Source organism: Oryctolagus cuniculus, chromosome 6, assembly GCF_051225735.1.
Source record: "Oryctolagus cuniculus isolate XC-2025 breed Fujian yellow rabbit chromosome 6, ASM5122573v1, whole genome shotgun sequence".
NCBI lineage: Eukaryota > Metazoa > Chordata > Mammalia > Lagomorpha > Leporidae > Oryctolagus > Oryctolagus cuniculus.
Window position 1 is genome coordinate 54,507,103 of NC_142872.1, and position 17,677 is coordinate 54,524,779.

At 38.6% G+C, this 17,677-nt stretch overlaps 1 protein-coding gene and 1 long non-coding RNA gene across 41 annotated transcripts in view; one reads left to right on the forward strand and one right to left on the reverse strand.

The window, feature by feature from the left end:
* Nucleotides 1–17,677, forward strand: part of LOC138850057 (uncharacterized) — a 1,261,171-nt gene that overhangs the window by 685,767 nt on the left and 557,727 nt on the right. The gene's annotated exons all lie outside the window — the stretch shown is intronic.
* Nucleotides 226–10,566, reverse strand: LOC149126143 (uncharacterized). Of its 34 annotated transcripts, none has more exons than XR_016235486.1 (7): nt 8,080–8,128; nt 7,435–7,526; nt 6,657–6,695; nt 6,502–6,572; nt 5,465–5,586; nt 1,531–1,702; nt 232–1,188 (listed from the first exon to the last, which is right to left on the reverse strand). XR_016235486.1 is itself a non-coding variant. In XM_089335050.1 (7 exons), the coding sequence occupies exons 4-7, from the start codon at nt 6,491–6,493 to the stop codon at nt 1,178–1,180; spliced, it is 372 nt and encodes a 123-aa protein (XP_089191176.1). In that variant the 5' UTR covers nt 6,494–6,572; nt 6,657–6,695; nt 7,435–7,526; nt 8,080–8,128; the 3' UTR covers nt 237–1,177. The 34 variants fall into 34 exon arrangements, 5 of the variants coding, with proteins under 5 accessions (XP_089191176.1, XP_089191177.1, XP_089191179.1 ...); XR_016235483.1 differs by having other exon boundaries at nt 234–1,188; nt 5,465–5,616; XR_016235477.1 differs by having other exon boundaries at nt 235–1,188; nt 5,465–5,616; nt 6,391–6,572; nt 8,071–8,126.

The window sequence follows — 17,677 nt, forward strand, 5'->3', positions numbered from 1 at the left end:
AAAGCTATAAAAGCAACATCTGAGCCTCAAAAGAATGGAATCACTCAGTAATAAGTTCTCATAGCAAGAAGGGTTTGTGATCGTAATTAAGACTGAGTATTAGTTGGAAAGGAATGAGGACACAAGAGTGGAATTTTCAGGGCACTATTATGGAGACCCAGAATTATTTTTAAACTTTATTTTTGGACTTGTAGTGAGTCCTGTGCATCTCTGTGAAACTCAGCAATGGTAAGAGTCCAGTGATTTCTATGTTCCTGCTCTTGGATAGGCCTGTTATGGTTCCTTCATTAGGTTGGGAGTATTAACAATAATTTCCACTTCTTTTCTGTTCTTTTGCCTTATCATCCTGGACTTTGTTCTGAGAGTAAATGACTAACAACATATCATACAGTCCTGGAACAACTATCTCAAGATCTGCAAAGCCAATCTCCAGAGTAAATAAAACACCCCCCAAATCCACATTGTCAGCAGCTTACCAACAGGGTTTCCTCCCCCACCCTCCAAGGTCTTATTTTCCTTCACACTGTGCTTAGAAGGAACATTTTATATTTAAAGAGTGATGAACCCTTGAATGGCAATTGATTGTTTCTGTCTCATCCCTGCTCTCTATGCATCCCTTTCTTTTTCCAATAGGCCAGCAAGGGCTCTGTATTTTCAGTCTTAGCATAGATCCTGAGGACTGAGCACAGCAAAAAGCTGACAAACCTTTGTTACCCAGAGCTGTGGCCATCAAAGACAGGGCCAGCAGTAGGACAAAATCTGCTTCTTTTGCTCTTTCTCTGATCCTCCGAATAAATTGATTACTTTGATCCTTAAAGCAGTAAATCAGACACTTCTCAGCAATACTAAATTCACTTCCTGTCCCTTTTGAATAGAGGGATGTTGATAGCAGTTGTCTGCTGCTCAGAATAACAAATTCAAGATCGACAGTGGGACTGTCACCCCTGGACATCCTGGTGGTACCAGTGGCCAGATGTGGAGACACACGCATATTGAACAGGAGACCTTTTACTGGTGAAAGCAGCACGTCACAGCCAAATACATTTATTATAACATTAAATGCCTAAAACTGTTTATTCTGTGAACATAATGGTTTTCTGTGTCTTCGGTTCATCTTAATCTGTTTTAGTGCCCAGGCTTCTCTCAAAAACCTCTTTTGAATACAGAGTTATTCATTTCAGAGAATAGCTGTAAGAGGAAGAAGAATAAAACAAAATTAGCAGTTGATCAAGAGTACTTTAGGCTGCCACCCTTTCCATTACCGATTTGATTTGATGTGAGTGCAATGCTTTTCCTGATACATTATGATAGAATAACCCTGACAGACAGTAAAACCAAAGAAAACTAAAGCTCGATCTGAGATATAGCAGCCTGCCACCCACTCTATTAGCATTTTAATTTGATGGCAACTGTGTGGTGTCTTCCTCCCAGTTCCCAGGAAAGGCTTTCTCATTTAAGAGCGCCTTATCCTTATCAAGTCATCCAGAGCTTTTTTAGAATTTATTTATTTATTTATTTCTCAAAGATTACCTCTGCTTTCCTGGTGGCACTGGGAGGTGTTTATCAGACCCTGCTCTACTGCAGAAATCTGAGGCTGCCTCTTGATGACAAATTGTAAGTCTTCATCAGGACCGAAACATGCAGTTACAGAGAGAAAAAAAAGAAAATATTCCTGTGATAGAGTCTTTGTTAGTGTAGCTTCCTGCAAAGGGAAGAGAGTTAATAGTTAAATTTTCACTCTTTGTCTTTAAATTATGCCCTGTTATAAAATGGAAAATAATAGGAAAAAAGAATTATATCTTAGGGAGACCCAGGCATGCATCTTTAATTCATAACAACACATCAGCTCTGCAATAGTGGGTTAAAAAAGATGTCCAAATGGGTGTTGGCTCCAAATGCGTGGCCATGAAGTGGAAACACCACTTAATTTTATTTCATCATGGTGCAGGAGAGTGAGTGCTTCCTGATACCCAGGTTCGTGACTTCCCCTCAAGAAAAAAATTCAGGACCAATTCATAGTACAGAAAAAATAAGTGTTTTATTGAGGAAGCTAAATTATACACTCCACCATCAGTGAACAGGCTTAGTCGGCAGGTAGTGGCCCCATATCTGAACTGTGTTTAACCTTATGTGGGATGTTTAATGAAACGGGAGGTACATTCTAATGAAGGGGAGGAATATTCATGGGTTTCACTCCTTTTATGGTTCCATGTTTCCCGGTGTATATGTAGATGAGCTTACTAATCTATTACAGTTAGTAATGAGCTATAGTACAGTCTGGGTGAGCGTTGGCTCCCAAAACTGGTAGGAACCTGGTCCTGGCAGGAAGGGGGCTATTCAGAGTCTCAGGAGGAACCAACCCTAATCCTGCAGGCCTTGAGATAACAGGATCTACAGCCAGGTGTCTCAATCACTGCCTCTGCCTCCCTGTCTTAAATGGCAGCCATTACTCTTGTTTCCCCTGGACCTTTGCTGAGCTCAGCTCCTGGTGGATCTGCTCATGCCAGATGTTGGGGTTTCAGAACCAGTAGGTTCAATCCATCTGAAAGGAGTGTTTTCCTTCTCCTGAAACCTTAACTGACTGAAACATTTTATTCACAAGTCCAGTGGATCAATTATCAACTAGAAGCAAACTATAGGAGTCCAATTTGAACCTAATAAGGAAGTCTGGATCTTCCACAATGATGATTTCAGATTCTTTCATCTATTTATATGAATCAACTTCCATGAATAGCCAAAGGATTTTTCTGTACGTCAGTGTTTGGAAACAATGATGATTTGAAGTTTTGAGAGCAAAATAATAAAGATATTATTTGCATATTTATCCAAAAAGAAACATCTTCTTTGAATTCCTTAAATTGCCACCCTAACAAAGGTAGGGCTCCAGCTTACTATACTTTTCTATTTCTCTAAGACTTCCTGTGAAAGCTTCTCTTTTCAAAATCATTTCTCATATGCATATTCCCTAAGACTCTTTTCACATCAAAGTTACACTTTGAAGCTTTCTAGCAAAGTAGCAGCTAGGCAATCTTTGACAACAGCAATAATTTATTTGTGTTGCTTTAGAGGAGAAAAAAGTTTCATCCTTATTTAAATAGCAGTTTTAAAGCCTAATTAACTAAATTGATAGCTTTGTGTATGTAAATTGCCATAACAGAAGGAGGAAGCATGCGAGATAGGGTGTGGGAAGATGTGGGGTGCTCTGTCCTTGGAGAATGATGACTCTTGATGAAGCACATCTGTATGCTTCTGGTGGAGTTTCAGGCTCGTCTGTGGGGTTAGAATTTTTTAGCAGGGGGATCCGTGTGGAAACAAGGTCTTCACAAGTTTAGCAGCTAATCTAGCCACAGTCTTAGGAGGAGAAGACCTCTTCATTATTTGGAGATTTATTACTTGGATGCTTTTATATGGAATGTACACTAATGCCTTTTAAAAATCAGATTCTAGAAAACAAAGAAATATCATCCAGAGACCGTTATTTTGGTACATAATGCTGCCAGAGTCCTAGAAAAATACCTATATATATGATGTACATATTAAAATGCTCTTACAACATTTGTCTCTCTATAAAACATAGCAGAACACAAACATTTAGAATTTACTCATAAATATTTGAATAGTACACTGTTAAATATGAAGGAGCCTTAAAAAGTTCATAGAAATTTTGCATTATATATATATTTTAATGCATTTATCAGAAAAACATGAAACAGAGAAAGAAAATGCTCCTATCTGTTCACACTCACTTTCTGCAACAGCCAGTGTTGTCAGGGGCCAAAACTGGAAGCCAGGAAATTAATGTAGGTCTCCCACAGAGGAGACATGAACCCAATTACCTGAGCCATCACCACTTGCTCCCAGGGTCTCCATTAGCAGGAAACTGGAGTCAGGAGTCAGAACTGACAGTCAAACCTAGGCACTCAAATATGGGATATGGCATTGGAACTAAACCCTTACTCCTGCACTATCATTCCGTTTCATTTTTCCATGATCTTTTTCAGATCCCTTGTAGACTCTTCATATAAGTGGTATCAAAATATTATTTTTATTTATATAATACTTATTTCATATATACTTATTTGTAAGCTTGTAGCAAATGTTTCTCTATTTGGTTGAACCTACTGAAGTTTCTGGTACTCAATTGTGTTTGATCTATAAAAATGGTGAATCCATGTATTTCAGTGTACCTGATTCAAAAGTGACCATAATTAGAGAAATTTGGAGTATTTTTTTCTGGTGATTCTTTGAACATGAATCCAATGAAAACTATAGATTTCTGCTTAGAAAAATTCAGTAACGTAAAATTGCATACAATTGTGGGGTGTTAAGAGTTTTTTGAGTACTGTCATGTAATTTATCCACTCTGTTTTAAGAACCTTCACAAATTATATGAGATCGTATAGAAGGACAGGCACCCGGGACTGAACGGTGAATGGAGGATGTGTGAGCCTAAGGGAAGATTGATGAAAGGAATAACTACAGGCCTTGCTCCCACTTGGGTTTCTAAATGACCACTTTGGGGAGAAAAACTACATTCTAAGGATGTTAGAGTTTATTCTCTGGATAATTAATGGCCCTCTTTTGGCCTTGGCTGGCTCCTTTCTCTGTGCTTTGCGGCTGGTGAGGAAGGCAAGAGCAATTGTTGTTTCAGACCCCTATTCTGTAGGTTTTCACAGCAATTTCATCTCTGTCCTAATCCTCCAATTCTTCCCATTGTGTTGTTTGATGGCTGAGACCATTTCTTAGGCAATCAGAGGAAACTGTGGGCATGAACCTCAATAAAGGTCCCTAGAAAAAGCTCGGGAGAGAGTGCTGAGTGCCCGAGGTGGAAAGCTTTGTCTTTGGGGTTAGTTTCCCTTGGAAAAATAAATAGTGTAATGGACTCTTTCTGCTTAAGCAGCTCTTAAAGTCTGCCCATCTTCATTCACATCTTTGAAATGCATGGTGACAACGCATTGATATTGCTGAGGTTAATGACTGACTGATTAACAACAGAGAGCACATTTGCAGGCAAATGAGCTGTAATAATTGTTGCTGGAACTCCTTTGAAGAAAATGTTTTAAATAGGCTTATAAGGGCTCTTGAAATGGCTTTTTCACTTTGTCCAGACAAGCCGCTCCTTATTTGTTTCATTTTTTACCTTCTGAGCTTCCTCACTGAATCATGGGAAAGAAAACTCCATCAGGCTTATCTCAAATAATCTTTGTAAAAAGTAAGTGGTGTTGGGTCATCAGAATGAAGTACTTGAGGCAGTAGCCTGATTAATTGGGTGGGATTTACACTCTGAGCTGCTTTGATCTGTAGTCTGGGTTTGCTGATTTAGAAAACAAGAGTTAGAATTTAAATTCTCGTCCGACTGCAGGCATCTCTTTCCACGTGCTTTAGAAAGGGAGTTTGGCATAATTCAGAAACATGAAAGTGGTGATATATTGTTTTTAGTTGAGAATATAAAATGTGTGCTTACCAAAAGGTGGGTGATCTTGTTGTAGGGAAGGGTCCCCAGCCATTGATATTGCAGGTTTTGTCTCCATGTGGGATTAGAATCAAAACACAGCCATAGATAAAGTACACGAATGGGAGCAGGCTCTATTAAAGAGTTTCAAGAGGAAGTACACCCTGAGAAGTGAACGCAGGCAGCCTCAAGAGGAAAGAAATGCCTCACCCCCGTTTAGTCTCCCCCTTTTTCGAGTGGGGGCTGCTCCCCTAATTGAGTATACAACCCGGGTAGAGTTTGGGTGGTGTGCGATGCATGTGATGATATCTAGGAAAGTTTTCTGGCATCTCCATGTGGATGTCATTTTACCCATTTTGTCATGGCATCTTATTAATGGTGGACGAGATGCAGATGCATCCTGGGGAGGTGGATGTGTTGAACTGGCATGGAACGGGGTGGAGTTAGGGGTGCAGGGTTGTGGCACAGAGACTGCTGAAAACCTCACTTGCTAACTCCCTGCTTGGACTAGGTCATTCTCAGCGCTGTTTCAATGGCTAGAAGCCCCTGATCCTTGTGGTCTCCAAAACCCATCACATCAAGGTGGACTCTACTCTTGCCTTTAGGAATCACAGCATTGATTAAGTATAGTTGTCAAAAGATGACCCTAAAAACTCAGCGTGTGAAAAGTCACCAAGAACTCTCCAAAAATAAGTGGTCAGCAGGGTCCTGGCCAAGAGCATCTGTCTATGTAGGCCATTTTGGGCCCCATAAGGTATATTTCTAACAAGGAAAAGGAAATGCAGGCACTACTAGTCCTGCCCTGAGAACCATTGTTAAAGATAAATGGTCAAAACTGGGTGCCTTTTAGGGTAGAGAGATTCCCACCGGTGGTGCTATTTCCTTCCCACCCACCCATCCTAATCCTCCCACGCCCACAGGCAAACTCACACACTCACTAGCAATGCACAGCTAGAAAAAATCAGTGCATCTACCCATCAATGAGTCACTCTGCTGTTCTTGTTTGGTTCTGTAATTTTCCTTTTCTTTGCTCTTAGTCATTTGCGTACCACGGATTTGTTGAGAACCTCCTGGGATAGATAGTCGTGTAAGTTGGAGTTACGAAAGTGGTCCTGCTAACCTGGGAAGGGCAGTACATTATTAAGATGAATTCAGTCATTACAGCATGAAGCAGATGGGGATACAAAGAATAAATTTCACTCACCCACGTATTATTTTCTTAGAACTTCTCTTTTAATTCACTCTAAAAATGTATTGAAAATATTTTGATAGTGATCATTGTAATCATTACCACAAAAGCTAAAATCAATATGACTTCTCATGAATAGAAGGTAACCAAAAACAAAGGAATAAAAGTATCTACAACAGAACAAGTCCAGGAAATTCTAGCCAGACAGTGTTACCTGAAGGAGGGTCTATGTCAGTGACCTATTTGTTTGATAAAATAAATATTAAATATATATTAAAGAACAACAGATGGAGATTTCTCTTGGATGTCATCAGAATTATTGAAATTAAAATGCAGCTACTTCTAATGACATCATTAATTGTTGCTATATTAAATGTGATACCTATAATTATATTAATGCCACCAGTTTGATTTATCTCTCGTTTTTCACAAAAGTAAATAAAACCCAGCTGGGAAAATGGAGTTGACAAACCCAAGTGATCTACTTATTTTAACCACCAAGAAAACCTGAGACAGGGTGAAGAGAGGATTTCAGTGTGGCGACTAATGCTAGAAGATATACCTGTGGTATAAGCTACACATAGGGTATTTCAGAAATCCCATAATTAATCAAATCATCATTTTATTTTGGTATAAAAAGCTCTGAAATCCATTTGTTCAGAGGGGCTTCAAAAAACTCTTGAAAACATACGGATTATGAAAAAACTGTAAACGGATCTAAAAAATTTTTTTGCTCCTAAGTAAACTTCTATTGTGAGTCATTTTTCCATTCCCTCTTTGAGGTGCCCCGAACCTTCTTCTTCGAGGTACTTCTTGTCATCTGCATTGCCTCAGCTTGCAATGGTCATTGTGGGTCTTGTGATTATGCAAAACAATGGCCAACATCTAAGGGAAAATTTAGCAAGTATTTTAAATTGTGTTTTCAGTCTTGAATATTTTTCATAATAGTATATGAAAATGCACTTAGAGCTTCAATATTAAGGCCGTATTTTATTATAATGACTGTCTATGTGATCCTGGCTCCTGAAGCAGAAATTGACATGTATTATATCATGTCACGAAGTACTACCAGAGATTCCAAGTATCAGCTTTTGCTAGGCAGAAACATAAAGAAAACAACTTTTTTCCTGGGCCACTGAGCTTTTGAGCAACTGTAGACTTCTCTATCATTGTCAGAATGAAAATTGTAAGTTTTACTTAGAGATTTAACCTCAATAAGGGAAGAGTAATAACTGGCAAATAACAGTGTATCACTCCACCCCAACTCTGTTGTATGCTGCTTAAATCCATATTTGGGAGAATAAACTAATAATATGAAAAATATTTAGTTTTTACACTAGTTTTCTCACTTTGACATCTATGATTTCAGTTTCCTCTTAAACTTGTTTCAAAAATAACGAAACATTGTCCTGGAGAATGCTTAACTTACACAGGTTACCTTTTGATGCCTTGGTCACTGTGAGATGTCAGTTTTGACTTTCAGTCCTTAATTATTAAAACTAGTAGTGATAATAATGCCAGAACACTAAAGACAGCAATCATAATGGATAACTTTTTTAGTGCTTATTGTAAGCTAATTCTTTAATAGAAGTTACTTTATGACATTCTTTGAATCAGGTATTTATTAGTGTTATATTTTTTATAAATGAGAAGACACTCTCTGAGTACTTAAATTATTTGTCCAGGGTAAAACAGCCAATAAATGGCAGTACTGGGATAGCTACCATATTCATTTTAGCTCTATAAACTGGGCTTCTGATGTGTCTTTTCTGAAACCATCTCAAGTATATGTTAAAAGGATTTTTGATTCCTGAAGACAGACATGGATTTAGTGCAGGTATCAGCCGCTCATACTCCTCTGCACCCCAAGAACCAAAGTTCTCACGTTATCTCTGAACCATTGAGCACGTCAGACTCCATCTTCACTTCTGCCACCACATACCCGGGGAGGCGCTGATTCCTCTCATTCAATTAATTCCTTTTATGGTGGTTAATAACCATGTTGTGATAGTTTTGCACCGTGGTTTCCAGGCAGTATTTTGTAGGGAACTTTTCCAATCCCAAGGCAAACAGCCCTAGAGATTGTTAGCCTACTGGTAGAGAACAGCATCACGTTTTGCTCAACTCTTTGCTGTGAGGTTGTCCAGAAACGTACATTCTCAGCCTCCTGTCTACCACACGATGCCCAAAACACTTAAGGACCCTGAAAACCTGATTCCTCTGGTTTGAACTAACAGTAATTATCCTGCTTTCTCTTTTAATATTAATTTTAAATAACCAAGTACAGAGTGAGAATATTGCCTCTGAACAGAACTAGTAAAAATAGAAGGTTGACAACCTCTCAATCCAGAGATAATTGTTATTTTCATGTGCATGTGCATGGATATGTGGGTTCCTGTGTGTGTACATGTGTGTGCCTCTGCGTACTTTTCCCAGACTGTTTACTACTCATTTACATGCATCTGTATATCTGTAGAAAATATTATTGTTGTCTGTTATTTTCACCTAAGTTAGGTCATAGACTATGCATCACCCTTTAATATTTTTCTGTGTTCTTAGTTATTTAAGGAACTTCTCACATAGGTATTTTGACCTCATTCTTTGAACTGCCTGGACTTCAAAAGTATTCACATCCCATAATTTAGTCATTATTCTCCTATCAGGAAATATTTGGGAGGGCCCAGTGCTGTGGTACAGTGAGTTAATGCCCTGGCCTGAAGCGCCGGCATCCCATTTGGGCGCTGGTTCGAGACCCGGCTGCTCCACTTCCAATCCAGCTCTCTACTATGGCCTGGGAAAGCAGTAGAAAATGGCCTACCTCCTTGGGCTCCTGCACCCACGTGGGAGACAGGGGAAGCTCCTTGCTCCTGGCTTCAGACCGGTGCAGCTCTGGCAGTTGCTGCCAACTGGGGAGTGAACCGTCAGATGGAAGACCTCTCTCTCTTTCTCTGCCTCTCCTCTCTCTGTGTAACTCTGACTTTCAAATAAATAAATCTTTTTTAAAAAGAAATATTTGGGTTGATTGGAGTTTCTTACTCTTTTAAAAAATATTGCAGGGCTGATGCTGGGGCCTAGGGCATTGAGCTGCCATATGCAGTGCCGCCATCACTTGTGGGCACTGGTTCCTGTCTCATTTGCTCCACTTCCAGTTGAGCTCCCTGCTAATGTGCCTGGGAAAGCAGCAGCAGATGGCTCAAGTGCTTGGGTTCCTGCACCCACCTGAGAGACCCATATAAAGCTACTGGCTCCTGGCTTCAGCCTGGCCCAGCCCAGGACCCTATGGCAATTTTGGGAGTGAATCAACAGATGGAAGATCTCCCTCTCCCTCTTCTCCTCCTCCTCCTCCTCCCCCTCCCCTTTGTAATTCTGATTTTAAAAATATAAACTTTTAAAACGAATTTGCAGTGAGCACCCTTGCTCATCATATTTTTACATCTGAAAAAAATTTTCTAGGAAGAGTACAGGAGAGTGGTACTCTTTGTCACACAGAGTTTCTCTGTCAATAGCAATTATCTCATTGCTTCTCAGATTGATACATGCAGTATTCACTTCTAATAGCCGTGCACAACATGGCCTGTTTCCGCTACCCCCAGCAGCATAAAATATCTGCTTTTTTCATGAATAGTCTGAAGGGAGGAAGGCTAGCACAAGATTAAATAAACTAGAGTTATCCTAATTACCTTTAAAACGGCTGTGATTCAGAGAAGGTGAGGTCTGGTCAGCCTAAAACATAACCCTTTTAACTTCAACATTGAGAATATTCCAGACTGTTCACCTCAGTGCCCCCTTCAGAGTCTGTCTCGTTTATCTCTGCTCTCTCTCTAACACTAGCACCCATGGTAAAAAGATTGCTGGAGCTGAGTGAGCTGACAACACAAGGTAGGTAAAATGCTAGAAACAGCATTCTATATTGCCTGGGGAGATGTCCTGTGACTCCACAAATTTAAAAGTTAACTTTTTTCATTTCCTGGAAATGCAATCAAATGAGTTGTCTCCCCTCCACCCCCTCAACCCCAGGCAGCTCCTGCGGAATTAATGACCAGCTGAGGTTAATGAGTCCCCACTCGGCTGCGGGCCATCAACTCTCCCAGTTGGCCATTAATCCCCTAGAAATGCCCCACGCCTTGGTAGTTACTCCTTAATTATGGAAGGCATTAAGGATCAGGAGAGAATCCTAAGCAAAATGAAAAGGCCATTTTTCATTGGTGCTCAGCGTGGGACATTTCAAGTCCAGGTGGCACCAGGAAACACAACCACACAGCGATTAAACCAACTGCTTCCAAGGAAGAGTCATCAATCTCTATTTTCTCCTTTGATCATCCAAATTCAAGGAGGCTATTCAAGGCTACCCCAGGTCTGAGACTAAGCAAATAACTCTGTCCAACGAGTTCTTGATTAAACTGTCTGAGGACCAATACCTTGGACTCATTCAAGCCAGATAGAACTTTATCTTCACGTCTAGGGGGAGTAAGTGCTTGTCTATGTGGCTTGATTTTTAAGGGAGTCTAGGATTTCTCCCATCCATCCACCTATTCAGCCCTATTTACCAGTGTCTAAAATTAGTTTGTCAGTTATTCATTTGGGCCAGACAGTGGATTTAAAAATGGCTTATTTAGACAACTAGAATTATTTGGTTTATGTGGCTTATTAATACATTTCCTTTGATGAAATTGAGGCACTAGTGGCTAGCAGTCTGTTCACCAAAGTACCAATATTTTGTACCTGTTTTTGACACAGAGTTTGCAGTGCCTAAAAGTAATGAAACCTGTTAGATGAAAGTGTTGGAGTTTGATGTTAAAATGTAGGTGTTTGTGAGGCCAATTCATAGAAATTTATACTACATCCTCATTAGCATCTAACCTAACCCAGAAAGGAAGTGTTTTGAATGCATTCCCTCTTTTTCTGGGACCACAGTTCTAACTGTTGATGACCCTGTTGTTGACAGGAGTGCCTGGAAGAGTCACAGAGGGTACGGTGCTTAGGTGAGCAGACAGTGTGATTCTGGATCAGACCTGAGTGACAGTGACAGAGACAGTTCGGAAGCTGACCTAAATCAAGCTTAAAGTAAAGGTTCCCTTTTTGAAAATGGTTTCTGAGACAAACCCAGTTTGACATATCCCATTACTGTTTTTTTTCCTTCTTTTCTAGCTTTTATGCATAATTAGATAAATATGAGATTACTATCATATCACAAAATAAATCAACCTCTAAAAGAAATGAAGCAAAACTTACTGAACTATGTATGGAGTTTTAAACACAGAGCCAAGACTTGAACCCTGACTTAGCCCCTTATTTAAGGATGTGACTTTAGGCAATTGCTTCACCTTTCTGGGGAAAAAATAATGCTTCCTTGATGTTGTTTCTAGGCAAAAGCAGAATGATGCTTATGAATAATTCTTTATAGTTATACATAGTTAATGCTCAATATATGAGGTTTACATCTACTTGTAAGTGTACATGTATTTGTATATATACATATATTTATATACACTTGTATATATATATTTAACATATACTTGTATATATATTATATTTGGTAAAAAATTAGAGTCTCACTGAAGTGTAATCTTAGTCATTTTTTATTTTTGTGTTGCCCTCTAAATCTCATCTATGATAATATATCTCTGTGTGTATGTGTGTATCTGTGGTTGCTGCTCTTGCCTCCCTAATAAGACTTCTCAAATGAACCCCTCGTGCATCTCCAGTGAGACACTTAGCTACCTGGCCTTTGTTCTTAACACTCATTTCCATGTCCCTTTGATCCCTACTACAGTGAACTTCTGAATTCCTGTTTCTCTCTACCTCAGAACTTTGTTCCCAATGCTGGGGTGGAGTTTTGTAACACACTAGGAGGAATCCAGATTTTTATTTTTCATGATCAAGTATCCAATATTCCACATTTTAGAAGACTTGACTCTAATCCCATCTCTTTCTCAGTTGTCTCACAGTACACTGTGCTCTGTGACTGAAATCCATTTTTTAAAAGAGTTATTTATTTATTTGAAAGGCAGAGTTGAGAGAGGGAAAGCCAAAGAAAGAGAGATAGATCTTCCATCTGCTGGTTCACTCCCCAAATGGCTGCAACAGTCAGGGCTGGGCCAGGCCAAAGCCAGGAGCCAAGAACTCCAACCAGGACTCCCACATGGGCGTCAGGACCCAAGTACTTGGGGCATCCATCATACACTGCTTTTCAAGGTGTATCAGCAGGGAGCTGGATCAGAAGTGGAGCAGCCTGGTCTTGAGTCAGCACCCATATTAATCACCAGCTCAGGACTGAACTCTAGCAAGGCTGTATTATTTACATCAATCATCATTCATCCTATATTTTTACTTTATTTTTTGAGAATGAGGGGTAAGCATGTACATGTGTTGATTCCTAATTATATTGTACTTTCAGTGGCAATTGGTTATATTTTTAATTTATTGACTTCTGAAATAGTCTTTTTAAAATGACTTTTAAAACAAAGTTCTTGTTTCATGATTCTTCTGGACGAAAAATGAGATAAGAGATTTATCAATGAAATAATTACTCTAGTGTTTACTATATTTTTGCAGAAGAGTTTATAACAAAGAAATCTGAACTAGGCTTGAGGCTCAAAAAATACTTTTTTAAAGACAAAATGAGTGAGGAATGATCTGATTAAGAGGTACCCATTGGGGAGCTAGCTGGTAAGAATAGTTCATACAAACAAAATTGAGATATCAAGGGCTAGTGGTAAATGGACATTCAAATCTTGCATAGAAGTTTGGAAAAACTGTGAAAGCCATTGCAGCTTGATCTACAGAACAAGGAAGGAGAGGTGAGAAATAAAACTGGAGAGAAAGCAAGCCTTACCAATGTGGCTCTCTTCTTAGGGAGAAATGATGTACACTTGTGGTCTCGTGAGGGCTCCACATCTTCTGAGTTCCTGGGAAGTATATGTTGAATGAACATCTGAATTAAATTGTGGTGCTTGTATAAATGCTGTTTGCTTCTCATGGATAACTGGAGCACGAATAGGAAATCTGTAATGATTTATTGGCAGGATTCTCAAGCACTTAGATTTCTGACCTAAGCTTGTAGACTGATAAAAATGTTGTTTGAATCATGTTGAAAAATAATGAAGTAAAAAAGATAAAGGCCAGAGAATATAGTCTCCTTGAGAAGAATTATTGAATGTTTAGTTCTGGAAATGAATGGTTTAAAAGGGGAGAATTCCTTTACTCTTATTTTTTTAAGTTATGCCAAATAAAATACTTCAAGATCTAAATAAATTCCCATTCTGACTCTTGAAATTACTTTATCCAGTGTCTCTTTAATGCTTCACCATAAATCTTAATGACTTTTTGGCATATTCTTTGTGAAACTTAGCTTCTTCAGGAGTGAGAACAAAGTTTAATACGATTTGACAAAAGGTCTACATTACTGAGAACGAGGCTAGTTTGTGATGAAGACAAAGATGCCAAAATATGTGAGTGAATCATCTTCATGTGATTGGTAAAGAAAAAAATGCAAGAATAATTTAACCTTTGTATTTCAAGATATGATTTTTGTTTAAAAAAAGTCCTCTTTGCCTCCCATCCCAAGGTGCTTTATAAATCAAATTACACAGAATAGATAATTTTCCCTCCCCTTCTCCTCAAACATCATACGGTCTCTGTCAAAGATTAAACTCTGTTCTTTAGTCAGTCCAGGGCGACACATCTATTTAAGGCATTAATGGATAATCAGACTCCTCAGGGAAATTTAATGTGGTTAAATAGTAATAAAGTAACTTTCCAGTAGAACATAAACAATATCATAATGAAGAATATTAAATCATATGTTTTGTCACTGAGCCCATTATAGAGCCAATTTAAAATTATAATACATTTGCATTTGGCACTTCCTAGAGATTGGCAAATTTATTCATGTGAAAAATAGAGAATATAGATTAAATGTCTTTGGATTTCCCTGTTAGGAGAACTAAAAAATAATCTCCTCTCTATTAAGATATATATATATAAAGATATTTTTAAATATCTATAATAAATGTATTCTTAATCCATTAAATATGTTCTACTGACTTGAAAGATGCATTTTCATTTAGGTATTTTAAACACTTAAAAATTAATGATAGGCAACAGAAAAATACTGATTTGATTTTAAACGCCTCTCCCCTCCCAGAAGCTGGCTAGCATTCTGTTGTAGCTCATGATGTATGATGTATGCAGGAGGCTGGAGAAAGAAGCAGCGTGAGCCAGGGAGAGTGATTCAAAATTGGCTGAAGCCAAAGCCAAAATACACCCAGACTGTCTCCCCAGTAGCAAACAGGAGGCAATCTGATCGCCTCTTAAATGACTGGCAACTGTATGCAGTAACCACTTACTGGCATTTGTAAAGCTGCTTTTTCGTATCTTTCCCTTCATTTCCCTAAAAATCTCCTGGTTTCCCCCCGCCCAAGGCAGTGGGCAACAATCCTTGATGTCATGTCCCCTTTGTAATTTACTTACCTTTGTTTACAGAGACTGCATTACCAAAAATTGGTAGCTTGCTTTCATATTTGTAGTCACTTGGTAATGACAGACTGAGGGCTCCAGGAGTATAGTTTAATTTGAGATTTTGTAGCGACAGTATTTTTTACTAGGAATTCTGCCTATAAGAACCCATCCTGATAAATAGTAGGATGAGCATTATATCAAAATTTAGAAACAACTTAACTGGCAAACAATAGCAAATTTGTGTGTAGCCATTGAAAATGACATAAAGTATATTCATTGAAATGAATGATACTTACTGTATATCATTAATGATGAAGACAGAACATTAAACAATATAAGCCTGCTGACATGCATGTACAACACAGATTCCCATGCATCCACAATGGAACAGTGTCTACCCATGATAATATATGTGTGTATATGTACTTAAAATATAGTAATGGAAATATATTTGATATCATGTGTTAACAGCATGGCTACATTCTGAGAAATATGTCATTAGATAATTTCATCATTGTTCAAGTATCACAAAGTCCTCTTAAGCAGGTGAAGGGCTGCTACAGCATCACTAGGCAATAGAATCTTAAGGGACCATTGTAACCTATGTGATCTTTTGTTGAATGAAGCATTGTTATGTGGCGTACAGATACGTATAGCACACATACATACACATATATATTCACACATATACAGCACACACATATGTACAGAGAAAGGAAAGTTATATTTTTTCAACAGTCAAGATGGTGCATTTTTGATACTCATTATGTTTCCCTTTTACTATGTGCATTGGATATGAGTGACCATAGATATTGCTTTTTTCTTTAAGTAATTGTGCTCTATCGTGATGGAATTGCCAGTGCTCATAGAACACACTTTTTTTTTTTTTTTTTGACAGGCAGAGTGGACAGTGAGAGAGAGAGACAGAGAGAAAGGTCTTCCTTTTCCTTTGGTTCACCCCACAATGGCCGCTGGCGCTAGCATACCTCACTGATCCAAAGCCAGGAGCCAGGTGCTTCTCCTGGTCGTTGTAGTGCAGTAAGGGTTTGCAAGTGAAACAGAGTCAAAGTGTACCATAAGTTGGAGACCAAGAGAACTGGTGTTACACATAGAGTCTAAAGGAAGGAAACAAAATAGTGTCTCAGCAAAAAGGCAGTTAGTTGGGAGGAATTCTCCTTTATTTGAGGGAGGTTAAGCCTTTCGTTCTGCTCAGACTTGAGGTTAATTGCTGAGGACCAATATAAGGAAGGCAATCTTGCTTTCTCATTCTTTTCCATTAAACTGATAAATACAACCAAGAACACCTTCGTATCACTTTAAAGAATAGTGTTGGGCCAAATAGCTCAGTACTCCTTGGCTCAGTCAAGTTGCAGAATTTGTTAGACCATATCTGTTTTTCAAGATCCGGGCCTGTGAAACATTGTGGATGGCAGAATGATTCCAATTCCCTAAGAGAAGATGAAGAAAAAAGTTTCAATACAAGGCAGTCTTTGTATCAACTGCATGTATTCTGTGAAAAGTAAGGTTTTTTTTTTAAATGATTTTGTTTATTTGAAAGGCAAAGCCATAGAGAGAGAGAGAGAGACAGAGGAAGAAATAGATAGAAAGGTAGAGAGCTCTTCCATCTGCTGATTCATTCCCCAAATGGCCTCAATGGCCAGGGCTGAGCCAGGCTGAAGCCAGGAGCCAGGAGTTTCTTCTGGGTTTCTCACATGGGTACAGGAGCCCAAGAACTTGAGACATCTTCTGCTGCTTTTCCAAGTGCATTAACAGGGAGCTAGACTGGAAGTGGAACAGCCAGGACTCCAACCGGTGTCTGTATGTGATGCAGGCTTAATCCATTACAACACAATGCCAGCCCCTGAAAATAAATGTTTTATGTGATTTAGTTCTGGATGAAGCTGAAGAATTGAGAAATTCTGTGTCTTTTCACTGAGTCATTTTGGGAGGTATGATAGAAGATTTTCCATTACTATGACCGAACATTTATTAACTTTTAATTTAATTATTTTCATGTTTGATTTGAAAACCAGAGAGACAGAAAAACAGATACAAAGAGATTTATTCTACTGGCTTACTCCCTAAATGCTCAAAATAGCCAGAACTAGGCATGGCTGAAACCAGGAACCTGGATCTCCATCTGGGTCTTCTACATGGGTGACAGGGACCCTTGCAAGTATTTGAACCATCTCTGTTGAAGGAAACTGAACCCAAAGTGGAGCAGCAGGGAAATGTACCACAAATTCTGATAACGGGTGTTGTAAGTGTCTCAAGTATTGTGTTAACCATTGTGCCAGATATCAGCCCTTACTACGTTAATCCTATGCAACAAGTAAATTATTTGTGTCATATTTCCAGTAGTACAAGTCAGACATACTACAGAATCAGAAGTTGTTTACTTATCTTGTTTTCTTTGTTTTTGTAGAACAAATGCTATTATAAGCATGTGTAGGTGTTTTGGTTTTGATTTTGATTCTTGTCTCCTAATTGCTAAACATTTATTATAAAATCTGATTTTTTTCCTTGTAAGCAATTTTATTAATTTTCTATTATTCCTTTAACACATTAATGCAAAT